The 15994-nt window shown below is 46.7% G+C and overlaps 1 protein-coding gene across 1 annotated transcript in view; it reads left to right on the forward strand.

Moving 5' to 3' along the window:
* Positions 1-15994, forward strand: part of pxdn (peroxidasin) — a gene marked incomplete at both ends in the record, with an annotated part of 60002 nt that overhangs the window by 11917 nt on the left and 32091 nt on the right. Inside the window, 4 exon segments of the mRNA XM_084438351.1 lie at positions 1890-1961; positions 4101-4172; positions 10595-10666; positions 13888-13959. Of these exon segments, the coding sequence (XP_084294477.1) occupies positions 1890-1961; positions 4101-4172; positions 10595-10666; positions 13888-13959 (288 nt within the window).

The raw sequence follows: 15994 nt of genomic DNA on the forward strand, positions 1-15994 counted from the left end.
CGCACGGAGACACGTATGATATCCTCCAGTCTCTCTCCGAATAGTCTCTCCTCACCTGCGGCTGGGATCTCCCAACCATACAATACCAGTCTGGAAACATACTGTAGAAGATATATAGACTTGACCATCTCCCATGTATGAAAGTGGGGTCTAGAGAAGGCCCTTCTCTCTGTCTATTTGTTATACTGTTATTTAACTTTAGTCAATTTAGTCTGACAGTCTTCAGAAAGTGTGTCAGATACCAGAGTGTTTTTTTCTTTTGCGTACCAAGTGCTTGGGGCTACTCGCTCTATCTGTAGCACGTAGCCGCTATGACAGGAAGTGAGTATATGAAAAGTTAGGCCATATAATTGAACCCATATGCATAGGTTTTCACAAAGTGAGTGACCTATAAACATTTCACTGGTTATGAAATCAGGTCGCTTTGTTATTCGTCCCAGGTTTTCACAGAAACATGAGAAAGCGAAAAATCCAGGAATGTATAGTTTTTGAGGATTTGGCCCCAGTGGGTGTTGTGCATGTGGTAACTAGGCAACATTGATACAAAGCCCTCAGACAAAAGATGTGAATTAAAACCGCATGTTTGAGATGGATTTCACCGCACCAGATGGAATAAACACTCAACCATGAGACAAAGGAGGGAAACAGAGTAAAATAATCCTGACAGGCAGCTGAGATTCATGACATCCGTTATCGGTTCTGTCCACCCACTCGTGCTTGGCTTAGATCTCATTTATCCACCACAAAGACTTTGAGGGATCCATAACTGGAGTCGTCACATGGCTGCGTCTCGCTGTCTGCAGATCCTGTCCACCATGGTTTTATTCGGCAGGCATGGGGTGTGTTATGGTCTAGTATTACTGTACTGTTCATAAAGCCAGTGGGCTACAAAAGTGCTGATAGTTGTGGTCGTTACTGGGGGGGAGCTGTGTTTACGAGGAGGAGTACATCTTATCTAGGACTCCCTTCAGCCATTTTATGTTATCTGTGTTCACCTCAGGTCGTCTTTGTTTTTGTGTCTAGACGCTTCACTTTTCCGAGTCTGTCAGTTGTCTCTCTCCGGAGGTCACGTTGGGTCTGAGGCTGGTGATTGTGGTGGTTACATTGTTCCGTCAAACTGCTGTTGCCCTTTTCAGGTGCCGCTGTGTTCGTGGAGTCAGGACCGTTGTTTTGATAGTGGGGAACGGGTGACTCATTTGACGGGGTTCTGCCAGAGTAGAGGCCAGATTTGGCTCATGACACCTCTATACTACCTCATATGTCGCTCAGATAGGGAGCTGGTTCCACTTAAACATTTTTTTGGTCCCTCTGTCTCATGAAAATACATTGAGCAAATTACTCTGTTAAAGGCCAAATGACTTCAAGGCTAAGTTCCACAAGCATCACTTCATTGTTTGGAAATGTTTTAATTTCAAACACCAGGGCGGTACAGTATGTCCATTACTTGCAGTGCCAGAAAGAGTAGTACAGTAGAATATTTAACCCTATCTTGACCCTACCATACCTTATTATTTCAATTACAGGATAGAATACAGGAGTGCTTAGTGTCAGGTGACAATTTATCATGTATCGTTATGTAGGCTCTATAATAAGAAGGTTCTACGAAGATGATACTGAAATCGCTGACAATCATCAAACATAATTGTTATCTTTAGGGAAAATGTTAAGTAAATCTACCCCCGTGATTAAAGCTTGATAAATTGCATTCTTGTGAAATGAGTAATGTGAGCTGTCATCATCCTTCATAGTTATCTCTAGGACTACACAGAGCTTTCCCTCGCTAGGTCATTTGGATTTCCAAGCTCAAGTGTTAGTTGAGGGTTTCTCTGACACAATGGTGGTGAGTTTCTTAATGATCGGTTTCCCTGTTTTGTTTTTTTGTCTTTCAGAGACCTGAGGTTCAACAAAATCAAGGATTTACAACCCAACTCCTTCAGACGGCTAAAGAACCTGAACACGCTGTAAGTCTACCTCCTGCCTCTCTCATATTATGTTTGATTTAAGTGATACTGTACAACTATGCTGAGGAAACAACACTGTTCCTCAATTGTGAATTAGGTTGATGGATACCAGATGGGTCTAACTGAACAATGCAGTAACGTAGAGGCAGAAATACAGTCTCAGTCCACAGCTTCAGTTGTGGTTATCAAGAAAGGTGTAAGAAGTGTAGGAAAGATTGGGACCAGTGAGCCCTCAAAGCCCTGGTAAGACCTGCTATAACGGCGCAGATGTACTTTTTTTTCTCCCATCCATTCCGCTGTGGTTTCACACATGTAGGTCAGCTCATAATCGGCGAGGAATTTATTTTTCCCCTTCATTTGCCGAGCCATCTATCATGTGTCAGGCCCCCGAGCAGACAGCCATGTGGCGTCGCTAAGTTAACAGCCCCCTCACGTCTGAACGCCTGCCTACGCACAGGTATGCTTCAGGAGGTGAAGTCAAACCCATGTTTTTTAAGAAGTTTCCACACCTCCGAGGTTATTGCTGCCATCACGTACGTCGCTCCGTGAATGAAGAAAATACAGCGGCCGTCAGTTTGATGTTGGCTTCTTTGATGTTGCCCTTTTTTTTTGCTTCATTAGGTGAGGCAGTTTTGAAGCATGCCAACATCTGAGATCCTTTAATTCTGGGATGACATACGCCTTGAAGACGGAGCAAGCTTAGATGTTCTTATCAGACAGCGATGCGTACTATTTTGTGAAGTCTTTATGTTTTAAAGGGGAAGGCTCTTTTTCGACAACCTGGACCTTATTTACGGCATATAATAAGACGTTTGACTCACCGAGATAACTTTGGTGTAATTCGGAGGCCTGTGGAAGAAATGTAAAATCCAGCACGAGCCAAGTATATCCATGTAATGGCGGCGGACAGGGCACCGAGAATGCAGCTTCTAAAAAATGTATTTTCTGCCGCGAAACAGTTGTTTTCATCAATATATTTTTATGAATCGCTAGTTGTGCTTCCATAGAGCGAGGGCTTGTTGTGGTTTTCACATCCTTGGTCTATTGCCTCTGTAATATTATCTTTAGAAACATCTTTCCCCACTTGCTCCAGCAAGCCGGTCTGAGCGCTGGGCTGCTCTGCGCATGCGTGCTGGAGCTTGAGCAAGTGGGGAAAGATGTTTCTAAAGATAATATCACAGAGGCAACAGACCACGGATGTGAAAACCACAACAAGCCCTCGCTCCGAGGCCTCCGAATTACACCAAAGTTATCTCGGTGAGTCAAACGTCTGATAATATGCCGTAAATAAGGTCCAGGTTGTCGGAAAAGAGCCTTCCCCTTTAACGTCACTCACACAGGCTGAAGAACTACTTGTTCTGAAACCCAGCGGCCTTTTGACCCGGGGAGACATTGTCCAATATTAGTTTCTCAAATACAAATAGATGTCTGGCTCTTTACTTGAAGGAAAGACCAGCTGTCTTTTCCCCCCTCTAGCACCTGAAAAAATGTGCTTAGCTGTCACCCTTAAACATACACCCAACACGCCTTACTGGAGGGCACTGTAGTATTCTAAAGTGCTTTACAGATACTGTTCCCAGTGTGAGAGGGACTGGGACAGCATGTTGTTCAGCTGAAAGGAATTTGTTGAATATGGACTTGGGGCATAACCAAGTAGATAAGGAAATGCCTTCTACCGCTCCGCACTGTTGGGCACAACACACTTCTTTGACACAGTTCTTATCCCATCATGTTTACAGCATGAGGCCATTTTCGCAAAGCATGAAGGCAGAATCCATGCTAGTTATGAGAGCTGTTGAATGGTGTTTTCACTGTTGTGGAAAGCCCATGACATTATTCAGCGCCATCCAAATTCTATCCCGTGGCCCGGGCGGCCATTAGAAATGCAGAACAAATCGTGACACTGCGTAGGAGCTGAACCAGATGCTTCTCAAGAAAGGGCTGTGCCAAGAATCAGATCTCTCACTAGCTATCGTGGTTAGCCTGAATATGCATCTAGCGTTATATCACGCCATACTGTTGTGTTGACCTGCTTTGGGTGTGTCATACTGGTTTGTACGTCTATGGGTGTACTTTGCACGATATGTCCAATACAACAGCCTGAGAACGTTGCTAATGTCTGCTCTCTTTACCTGACAGACTCCTCAACAATAACCACATCAGGAGAATCCCTAGAGGCGCCTTCGAAGACCTGGAAAACCTCAAATATCTGTGAGTTGGACAGTTTTTGTTTTTTTCCCTTTCTAGGTCAAAAATGATTGATTTTGAAACATGGTTATAATGTTGACCTTATAAGCCCGCTAGGGGAACGTTATTAACGGTATTGGTGAAAGGGCAACTATTTCCTTGTCAGCTGAATATACAAAACATGGCGAAAAGTCTTTCAATATCGAGACTCAACTGGACATTGCCAGACTGCTTAGTCAGAAGCAGTGCATGACTGTGGTTAGGGCAAATTAAGTACAGGAAAAAGCCTTCCTTTGTCTAAACCCCCGTACTTATCTGTCTGCGAGGCATGACCCAAGGGCAGAGCAGAGAAGAGGGGCAGGTTTGGGGGGCAGGTCCTCTGGCCTTGGGGGGCGGCAGGGGTGTCGGCCCTCCCCTTTGTTACTCATCCCCCTCTCTAAACCACCGGCCCACAGCTGTGGTGGAGGGCTGTCTGTGTTTACGTTTACATACAGTAGGTATGTCTGAAATGTCTGCTCTCCCGTCTCGAAGCTTCCACCTCCTCAGCGTGAACTTTTACTTTGATCACCCTCATCCCTGGCCTGTGGATTAAAGAACCCGGGTCGTCTCAGTGCAACAGCACATTCCTTAAACGCATCGCAAACGCTTTTACAGCCTTTGACTCTTGACAAAGTTTCGTTTCTAGTTACAGTATGTCTGGTTTGGGCTCCGAAGATGTTGGCAAATGATGTCTGTGTCTCGGTTACGGCTCGGTGCACAGAGCCCTCGCTGGTATTCGGTTTGTCAGGAGCAGTTAGAGAATCAGTCCTGCAGTTGTCATGTCCTGTTCAGATGATCCCCAGTGTTTGGGATCGAGCGCAGCCATGACACCACTTCCCATCGCTGCTCAGGCTTAGCAAACATCTCAGACAAGTAATGATTTCCACACGGCGTCGCCAATGACTGCACAGGCTCCGACGGAGAGGGGGAGAGTGGGCAAAGAGGGATGTGTCAATCTCTGTCAAACACACTGCTGCCCATGCACACACACGCACTCACACACACACACACACACACACCACACACATTCTGCATGCTGTACTGTAATTGGGGTGTGGGTGACTCCCGCGGTCGTTTGGGGGCTGTTTTAATTAGAAGGCCCCTCTCCCCTCCCTTTAAAGCAGAGGCCACCGCCACTACCAGGGCCCTTGTGATCACAGACAGACCCACCCCCCCCCATCCACACACACACACACACACACACACACACACACACACACACATCCCCCTGCCCCTACTGAAGAGCTGGGGTGTCGTCTTCTCAGACCCCAGTAACCCCCCCCCCCACACTCCCTGAAGTCTTTCTTGCTCTGTAGCCTCTACCCTGATGGAAGTCGGTACAACCCTCCCCCCCTATATACCCTCTCTGGTACAGCCCCACATGGAAATGGAGACTGCGTCCTTTGGCTAGCGTCAGTTGATGAACGTATATGGCTCATTTTCTTTTGATGTTGAATGAAAACACTGCCGTTTCTATCAGCCTTTTGTCTAGAAGGAGCTCAAGCCTCAAATTGGGAATAGTAAGGTTCTATTTTGTGGCTCGTTGATGCGATTCTCATTCCATCGTTTTGTTGTTGTGCCTCTGTTGCTATGTTGCTTTTAAGTGGGGCTCAGATTGAGTTGGAGGAGTTGGAGGATGGCGCCGGAGCAGGTCGCCTGGTTGGAAGATTGCATTAGTTAATCAAGTTCAAAGAAGGCTTCTGGGACATGGGTTCTGTTCAGGAACATGGGTTCTTCTGTTCAGGGACATGGGTTCTTCTGTTCAGGGACATGGGTTCTTCTGTTCAGGGACATGGGTTCTGTTCAGGGACATGGGTTCTGTTCAGGAACATGGGTTCTGTTCATGGACAGGGTTCTGTTCAGGGACATGGGTTCTGTTCAGGGACATGGGTTCTGTATAGGGACATGGGTTCTGTTCAGGGACATGGGTTCTGTTCAGGGACATGGGTTCTGTTAAGGGACATGGGTTCTGTTCAGGAACATGGGTTCTGTTAAGGGACATGGGTTCTGTTCAGGAACATGGGTTCTTCTGTTCAGGGACATGGGTTCTGTTCAGGGACATGGGTTCTGTTTAGGGACAGGGTTCTGTTCAGGGACATGGTTTCTTCTGTTCAGGGACATGGGTTCTGTTTAGGGACATGGGTTCTGTTCAGGGACATGGGTTCTTCTGTTCAGGGACAGGGTTCTGTTTAGGGACATGGGTTCTGTTCAGGGACATGGGTTCTGTTCAGGGACATGGGTTCTGTTCAGGGACATGGGTTCTTCTGTTCAGGGACATGGGTTCTGTTTAGGGACATGGGTTCTGTTCAGGGACATGGGTTCTGTTCAGGGACATGGGTTCTGTTAAGGGATAGGGTTCTGTTTAGGGACATGGGTTCTGTTTAGGGACATGGGTTCTGTTAAGGGATAGGGTTCTGTTTAGGGACATGGGTTCTGTTCAGGGACATGGGTTCTGTTCAGGGACATGGGTTCTGTTCAGGGACATGGGTTCTTCTGTTGAGGAACATGGGTTCTGTTCTGTTCAGGGACATGGGTTCTTCTGTTCAGGGACATGGGTTCTTCTGTTCAGGGACATGGGTTCTGTTCTGTTCAGGGACATGGGTTCTGTTCTGTTCAGAGACATGGGTTCTTCTGTTCAGGGACATGGGTTCTGTTCAGGGACAGGGTTCTGTTCAGGGACATGGGTTCTGTTTAGGGACATGGGTTCTGTTCAGGGACATGGGTTCTGTTTAGGGACATGGGTTCTGTTTAGGGACATGGGTTCTCTTCAGGGACATGGGTTCTGTTCAGGGACATGGGTTCTGTTCAAGGACAGGGTTCTGTTTAGGGACATGGGTTCTGTTCAGGGACATGGGTTCTTCTGTTCAGGGACATGGGTTCTGTTCAGGGACATGGGTTCTGTTCAGGGACATGGGTTCTTCTGTTCAGGGACATGGGTTCTGTTCAGGGACATGGGTTCTGTTTAGGGATAGGGTTCTGTTCAGGGACATGGGTTCTGTTCAGGGACATGGGTTCTTCTGTTCAGGGACATGGGTTCTGTTCAGGGACATGGGTTCTGTTTAGGGACATGGGTTCTGTTCAGGGACATGGGTTCTTCTGTTCAGGGACATGGGTTCTGTTCAGGGACATGGGTTCTTCTGTTCAGGGATAGGGTTCTGTTTAGGGACATGGGTTCTGTTTAGAGATAGGGTTCTGTTCAGGGACATGGGTTCTGTTCAGGGATAGGGTTCTGTTCAGGGACATGGGTTCTGTTCAGGGACATGGATTCTGTTCAGGGACATGGGTTCTTCTGTTCAGGGACAGGGTTCTGTTTAGGGACATGGGTTCTGTTCAGGGACATGGGTTCTGTTCAGGGACATGGGTTCTTCTGTTCAGGGACATGGGTTCTGTTTAGGGACATGGGTTCTGTTCAGGGACATGGGTTCTGTTCAGGGACATGGGTTCTGTTAAGGGATAGGGTTCTGTTTAGGGACATGGGTTCTGTTTAGGGACATGGGTTCTGTTAAGGGATAGGGTTCTGTTTAGGGACATGGGTTCTGTTCAGGGACATGGGTTCTGTTCAGGGACATGGGTTCTGTTCAGGGACATGGGTTCTTCTGTTGAGGAACATGGGTTCTGTTCTGTTCAGGGACATGGGTTCTTCTGTTCAGGGACATGGGTTCTTCTGTTCAGGGACATGGGTTCTGTTCTGTTCAGGGACATGGGTTCTGTTCTGTTCAGAGACATGGGTTCTTCTGTTCAGGGACATGGGTTCTGTTCAGGGACAGGGTTCTGTTCAGGGACATGGGTTCTGTTTAGGGACATGGGTTCTGTTCAGGGACATGGGTTCTGTTTAGGGACATGGGTTCTGTTTAGGGACATGGGTTCTCTTCAGGGACATGGGTTCTGTTCAGGGACATGGGTTCTGTTCAAGGACAGGGTTCTGTTTAGGGACATGGGTTCTGTTCAGGGACATGGGTTCTTCTGTTCAGGGACATGGGTTCTGTTCAGGGACATGGGTTCTGTTTAGGGATAGGGTTCTGTTCAGGGACATGGGTTCTGTTCAGGGACATGGGTTCTTCTGTTCAGGGACATGGGTTCTGTTCAGGGACATGGGTTCTGTTTAGGGACATGGGTTCTGTTCAGGGACATGGGTTCTTCTGTTCAGGGACATGGGTTCTGTTCAGGGACATGGGTTCTTCTGTTCAGGGATAGGGTTCTGTTTAGGGACATGGGTTCTGTTTAGAGATAGGGTTCTGTTCAGGGACATGGGTTCTGTTTAGGGATAGGGTTCTGTTCAGGGACATGGGTTCTGTTTAGGGACATGGGTTCTGTTTAGGGACATGGGTTCTGTTCAGGGACATGGGTTCTGTTTAGGGACATGGGTTCTGTTTAGGGATAGGGTTCTGTTCAGGGACATGGGTTCTGTTTAGGGACATGGGTTCTGTTCAGGGACATGGGTTCTGTTCAGGGACATGGGTTCTGTTTAGGGACATGGGTTCTGTTCAGGGACATGGGTTCTGTATAGGGATAGGGTTCTGTATAGGGATAGGGTTCTGTTTAGGGACAGGGTTCTGTTTATGGACATGGGTTCTGTTTAGGGACATGGGTTCTGTTCAGGAACATGGGTTCTGTTTAGATGTGCAGAATAGGATCAGTCCCATGCTTGGACAACAGTGTTGCTGTGCATTGAGAGGCAAACATGGGGTCAGTTGAGTTCTCGCTGTCCTGACTGTGTAGGAGGCCACTGGGGGGTTTGAGGTTATTGATGCAAAGCTCTGCACCCCCCCCCCCCCCCCCCCCCCCGCCCCCCTCCGAGAGTTGACCCCATGGCTTCCGAATCCCGCTTCCCACGCAGGCTTCACATTCACACACACACACACACACACACACACACACACACACACACACACACACACACACACACACACACACACACACACACACACAGCACAATAATCTTCTATGAGTTCTGTTTTACAATCAGCCTCAATGCCTCCACAACGAGCCACCTCTCCCTGAAACTCTCCCAGCCAATCAGAAGAGCAGCCCTGGTGCATCATGGTCTCTGGGGCCCAGCCGTGGAGGTCCAGCTGACACTTACATCCTCAGTAGCTGGGTCACATGAAGGGTCTTCAAGAGGATCATCAACTTCCTTATTTCCTTAATTGAAAAAAAAAAAGTATTGAAATATGCTTTTGACGACCGATTTTGTTTCGTGCTTCTCCGCGTGCGCCTCGTGCCTCGAAACGGACATAAAACGCTGATCTCAGAGCTGTATCGAGTACGACAGACGATTGATTACTCTTCAGCGCGGCTTTAAGGATGTTTCCATCTCGGTCTCGACCCCGAGTTCAACGTGTCCGTCGGCGTTAGCGTGACGGAGAGCTCCGTGCGTTCTTCAGTCCCTGGCAGCCCGCCTGCTCAGCGCAGGGTGGAACGCCATCGCCTCGACCAGAACGCCAGCCGCCAGACCGCTGATGAAAGCGGACTGAGATCAATCAATCAATCAATCAAAGCTTTATTTGTATAGCGCATTTCATACCCAGAGGCAACACAATGCGCTTTACAGAGAACAAGGGAGGTGGGCATACGACCCACCTCTACATATTCCAGAGGGAAGCAAAATGTTTATTTCTCCATACGTTGCATCTAAATGGTAAATGGACTGCACTTATATAGCACTTTTCCACCTTAGCGGCACTCAAAGCGCTTTACAATGGCCTCTCATTCACCCATTCACACACACATTCACACACCAATGGCGGTAGATGCCATGCAAGGTGCTAACCTGCTCATTGGGAGCAATTTGGGGTTCAGTGTTTTGCTCAAGGACACTTCGACATGTGGACAGTCGGAGCTGGGATTCGAATCACCGACCCTTGGATCACTGAACGACCCGCTCTACCAACTGAGCTACAGCCGGCCCTACATCTAGGGATGTTAACAGTTAACACTCCATCCAAAGAATTCTCCAGTACAGTACGGATGCTGCCATGGGACATAACGCCAGCAGTGTAGTTGTCCAGCGGAGCTCATGTCATGAGGAGTCTCTCTTTGATGCGGAGTCTCTCTTTGATGCACTGATAACTTTAAAAGCCTCTGTGAATGTGAAGCTGTGTCTGTTTTGCTGAGCTGTGCATATTGTGAACTTGGAGGAACTAAGTTTGTCATCTACAGTAATGTCATGGAAATGTATCAACAAACGAACGTGATTGTAATGTTTGTATTTGCTGCAAGTGGTCGGACCGTCGTATTGTAACTGTCCGAATGTATTTCATGTAATTGATCGCGTGAATATTAGGATTTGTGATGGATGCCGACACATCTCTCCTGTTGAATTTAGTCCTTCTTTCTCTGATACCACCTGAGAAAGGTTGAACCCCTGTGTGTGTTTTACTAATATCACTCATCATTTCTCCTTTCAGATATTTATACAAGAATGAAATCCAATCAATTGACAGACAAGCGTTTAAGGGACTTGTCGCTCTAGAGCAACTGTAAGTGACCAACCTCCTCCTCCTCCTCCTCCTCCTCCTCCCCTCCTCCTCCTCCCACTCACCTCCTCCTCCTCCTCCTCCCACTCACCTCCTCCTCCTCCTCCTCCTCCTCCCACTCACCTCCTCCTCCTCCTCCTCCTCCTCCCACTCACCTCCTCCTCCTCCTCCTCCTCCTCCCACTCACCTCCTCCGACTCCCCCTCTGTCTGTCTGAAAGAGGCCGCTCCCTCCTCAAATGAAAGATAACTTTGAAGTCTTAAGGAAGCTTTAGAAGGCCTACTGTACGTCAACACTTCATAAATCCTCATAAGCAAAGTAACAATACTCAAATTGTGTTGTAAAAGTCCTGCCATGCAAATGGACCAGAACCTCCTTTGCCTCCCTTATATAGAATCTGCTTAGAAGTGGTCTATGAATGGTCTATGTAGGCCTTATAACATGTTTACGAAGTCTGCATCAATCCTGATGGTTATCTTTCATTTCAAGTGGGACTACTGCCCCCCCGCCACCCCCCATGCACCCCTATGCCTGCGCTCCTGCCCCCCCCCCCCCCGCGCACCCCTATGCCCTTGCTCCTGCCCCCCCACACGCACCCCTATGCCCTTGCTCCTGCCCCCCCCCACGCACCCCTATGCCCTTGCTCCTGCCCCCCATGCATGCCGCGTGCCCACCCAGCCTTGTATGTCACGCTGACCCTCTGCATGAGTAGCTTGTCTCGTTGGCGTGATGACGGATGCGTTTTGCACCCGACCCCTGCCCCGACCCCGGCTCCTACAAAGCTACCGCATGACATACTGCACACGCCGCCCCCCCCCCCCCCCGTGACGCTGGCTTATAGGAGGGCCAATGGAACTACAAGCCCTTTCTTGTCCCTATGTTCTTAGTACATCACACATCTGAGATATATGCAACCCTACAATACATGTTCTGTATAAATGTACATGGAATCCCAAACAGTGGATGTGCCATGATGGTGGCAATGTACATTTATAACACCCTTTGCCTAATTGCATGTTCTCACGAAAAGAAAAAAAAATCTAATCTTTTGAAGATCTCGAGTTGAGTTAGCTTTAACGGCCTCCTCACTATTATGTTAGCTACAAACACATGAGTACTCTGTTAGGAATAAAGAGCTCTTTTTTGTTGCAATACCTCCAAACCGTATAAATAGATTCTACTTCTACTGATGTTTTCAAGCCTGCTGGCTGGCTTTCAACAACCATTCCACCAGCATGTTTGCTGTATTAAAGTCACACATGCTAACATCTCTGTTGCCTCGAAGGCAAAAATCTGGAATCGAAAGACCAAATTGCATGTTGTCACCAAAAAAAATAATAATAATAATTTGAGAAATTAGTAGTTTTGTCCATTGTACTGTTTTACATGAACTTGATCATTATTTCCATTGGTGATGAAAGGTGTGGATGATGTACATGTTAAACATCAAAGAAGTCTCAAGTATGGATGCTGCCATGGGACAAAACACCAGCAGTGTCGCAGCATTGATTGATTTCAAAGGAAGCATTCTCTCAATGTCTGTAGAGGAGCCGGGTCATAAACTCTCTCATAATATTCTGAGAGCACTATTATGTAACCCCCAGACATATGACAACTCCAAACATTACACTTCACTTCTTGGTAATTGCATAGCAATGGCCCTACATTAACCCACCATTTGGCTCCCCAAACCAGTATGACCAACACACATCTCCCCACCAACACACCAACGTTGTTCATCCTTTGGTTAAGATGGCTGCCGTATGATTCCTTCATAGCTGCATCTCCACAGAACACATGTCTATTCACCAAGCGAAAGCAGATCAAAGTTCAAGGCCCTCCTCCAACTCCAGCTCTTTAGACGTTCAATATAGTAATGGAGAATATTACATGCGGGTGGCAAGTTTTGTGCCAGAGTTGAGTTAACTTTAATGGCCCCCTCGCTATTTTGTTAGCTACAAACACATGAGTACTCTGTTAGGAATAAAGAGCTTTTTTTTTTTGCAATACCCCAATACCTCCAAACCATATAAATAGATTCTACTTCTACTGATGTTTTCAAGCCTGCTGGCTGGCGTTCAACAACCATTCCACCAGCATGTTTGCTGTATTAACGTCACACATGCTAACATCTCTGTGGCCTCGAAGGCAAACATTTGGAATCGAAAGACTCGAATATCACTGATTTGAGACTCGCATGCATGAATTTACCGTGATGCCAATGGCTTCAATACTCCGTTTTTCACAAGTAGACTTCTCTCTCTCTCTCTCTCTCTCTCTCTCTCTTCTTTCTTTCTCTCTCTCTCTCTCTCTCTCTCTCTCTTTCTCTCTGTGTCGCTCTTTATTCCATCGTGGTTCTCTCTGGTGTGGTTGTTTACAGTGGACGTGTCCTTGGCTGCACTGTTGGACAACGTCTGGTCTCTGTCTTATATTCTTGAGACAACACCCTGCATCTGTCTTCTTTAGATGGACTCCAGTATTCTTGAGTTGGATGTCATGAGCCACAGTTCACAATGACATTGGATTTTCTCACAATCCTTCCAAATAAGAGTCATTGGTAAAGATAAATCTATTTTCCCTATGTGCCTAAAGCTTTTATTTCGAAGGCACTAGGTCATGTTGTACAGTTACAGGTTAATATTGTGCTTCGAAGTTTTGCTTCTAAGAGTTCAATGTATGTTTTACCGGCCAAACTGTCTAAAGCTGTGCTTGCTTTGACTATTGCTTTCTCATTTTACACAAATGTACAGTCACTCTGTCATTGGATCTCATTTTTATAACCTTTTATTTATTGCCTTGAGTTCAAAGTTATATTTTTACAGCTCACAGGTGATTGGTCATAAATCATGCTAGCATTTCACTAGATAGCTGCTCATTTTTGCCAATGGGCATTCCATTGTAAAGTTGCGTTAGCGTTAGAAGCTTTCAGACCCTGTACATCAACTGTCTGTTAAGAATGCTTAAAGTATAGATTCCTTCTCACTTGAATGATGGCGTAATTGAATCTCTTTTCAATGGGCCCTCTGGACAGGTAATGTTCTATGCCCTCATGAACCGGTTTTTGAAAGTGACTTAAGTCATACTAATAGTGCACCATTAACCCACAGGCATAAAAAAACAAGAATTTTAAACAAACAATCATAGCTTCTAAAAATGTGTTGTTATTTTGAATGTGAATCCTAATCCAGTTTTGCTGTGATGTGTGAATGTTGTGTTTTTTCCCAGGTACCTTCACTTCAACAACATCGAGTCCTTAGAGCCCGAATCCTTCACCCACCTCCCAAAGCTTGAACGCCTGTAAGTTCATCTTTCACAAAAGATTCCAAGCTTTTGACATATACTCATGATTTGTGTACGTACTCAGACACTCAATCTTTCAAAACGTGTAATCTGATCTGACAACTCTCAGTTGCTACAAGAGCTGGAGCTATCCAGGAATTTCTTGATTTATTTACCTGAAGCCCTCGACATGCCATAACTCATCTTCGAGGACGGTTTACATACATTCTGGGAACCGTTCTCCGAAGCCATGGAGTGTGTGATTTTATCCGTATGGAATTCCCCTAACCAACTGACTGTTAATGTGTTTACCATGAACTCGGGCTGGCCTTTGGAGGTCTTCCAAAGCTCTGAGATGCCTCGAACATCAGGACAGCTAATCTCCTTTAACAAGTCTCTTGTGGTCTATTGGCCTATTTTGACTGTTGCTTTCTGTCTGACCTAGGAAAATAGCTTCTATGAGGACAGCCTCATGCATGTCCCACTTTCTCATGGACGGTAGTTAGGCTGTGTCGTCTCGTACCTCTGGCTCGCCCAGCTGCTGTGCTCTCCTCTCGTCTCACGTCTTGCAGAACAACTCAATTCCAGATGATTTTGTCATTTTTACAATGTATTTTTAAATCTACTTACTGTGCATGTCATTTATATACTTATAAATGCTGAAAAAGGCCCAAAGCCTTTCTTATCAGGGTCTTTGCAGGTGAGAGGATTGAAACACATGCCAGCAATATTTCACATTTTCCCTGGAGGTACACGTGTCTGGGATCGTTTAGTAAAAAAAACAACTTTTTTTTCTGATCAATCAATCAATCAAAGCTTTATTTGTATAGCGCATTTCATACCCAGAGGCAACACAATGCACTTTACAGAGAACAAGGGAGGTGGGCATACGACCCACCTCTACATATTCCAGAGGGAAGCAAAAAAACAGTAATCACCCGGGGGCCAGATAAGTGAGCTGTAAAAATTCTTCCATGACCCCTCTCAACAAGGCGATCGAGCAAGCTCCTGGAGTATGTTTGTCTACCGGCTAAGAACATTTATAAAGCAATACATTGCATTAAATTAAATTTCAGAGTGAGAGAGGCTAAAAGCATCATAGGAGAGAGAATATTCTACGGACATGCTACATCATCCACAGTAGACACAGGGGTATCTATCGGACTTCGGGAGGTCTGCTGGTGACAGTGGGGCATCCACTGGACCTGGTTAGAAGATAGGAGGGAGAGAGAGAGGCACTAGGGAGAGGGAAGGCAGAGGGAAGGCAGAGCAGGGTTAGTAGCACATAGAGCCATACAGACCACACAGATATTGAAACAGGCAACCTGGGGCAAGCTCCTGGAATATATTTGTCTAATGGCTAAGAACATTTAAAGAACAATAAATAACATTAAATTAAATTTTCGGAGCAAGAAAGGCTAATTGATGAGTTCTTACTTATGATCCTTTCAAAAAGACCAATGATGAATGAAGAAATTAGGCCTTGAATAACTGTGTATTACAGCCAGTAGTTAATGAGCCGAGTGCACGCTGAGTACCGTAGGCCCAGTAAACTGTGAGCGGAGGGCCCCTCGCGACACCCCCCCCGGGGCTGTGAGCCCGATGACGGACACATCGCTCCCCCTGTCACCCTCGCGCCTCCGGCCGTGGGAGTATCGGAAGCCCCCCCCCCCCCCCCATCCCCCGTCTATGTTTACTGGACCCCCTCCCTGGAATCCCGCCACACACACACACTTCCCAAACTCCGGAGCCGAGGCACCTGCGTCTACGCTCGGGGGGGGGGGGGGGGAGAGAGGGGGGGTGGGGGTCTTCCCAGGGGGACACACATCCTCCCTCTCAAACGTTTGTAAAGGAGGTTTCTATGATAAAGCAGCAGTTCACCCCAGCTACATGTCGGCTGGGAAAAAGTCTAGATAATAACGACCCCTCTACAGTACCTCCCCAGGGTTAGAGTACAAAGTGGACATTTTTTGGCGCGGTTGAAGAAATTCTCTCGTTAACTGTTATTTATTCGTCATCTGTTTTCGATTAAGGAATATTGTTTTCTTCGAAG

The sequence above is a fragment of the Borostomias antarcticus genome, assembly GCF_949987555.1.
Source record: "Borostomias antarcticus genome assembly, chromosome: 5".
NCBI classification, from domain to species: domain Eukaryota; kingdom Metazoa; phylum Chordata; class Actinopteri; order Stomiiformes; family Stomiidae; genus Borostomias; species Borostomias antarcticus.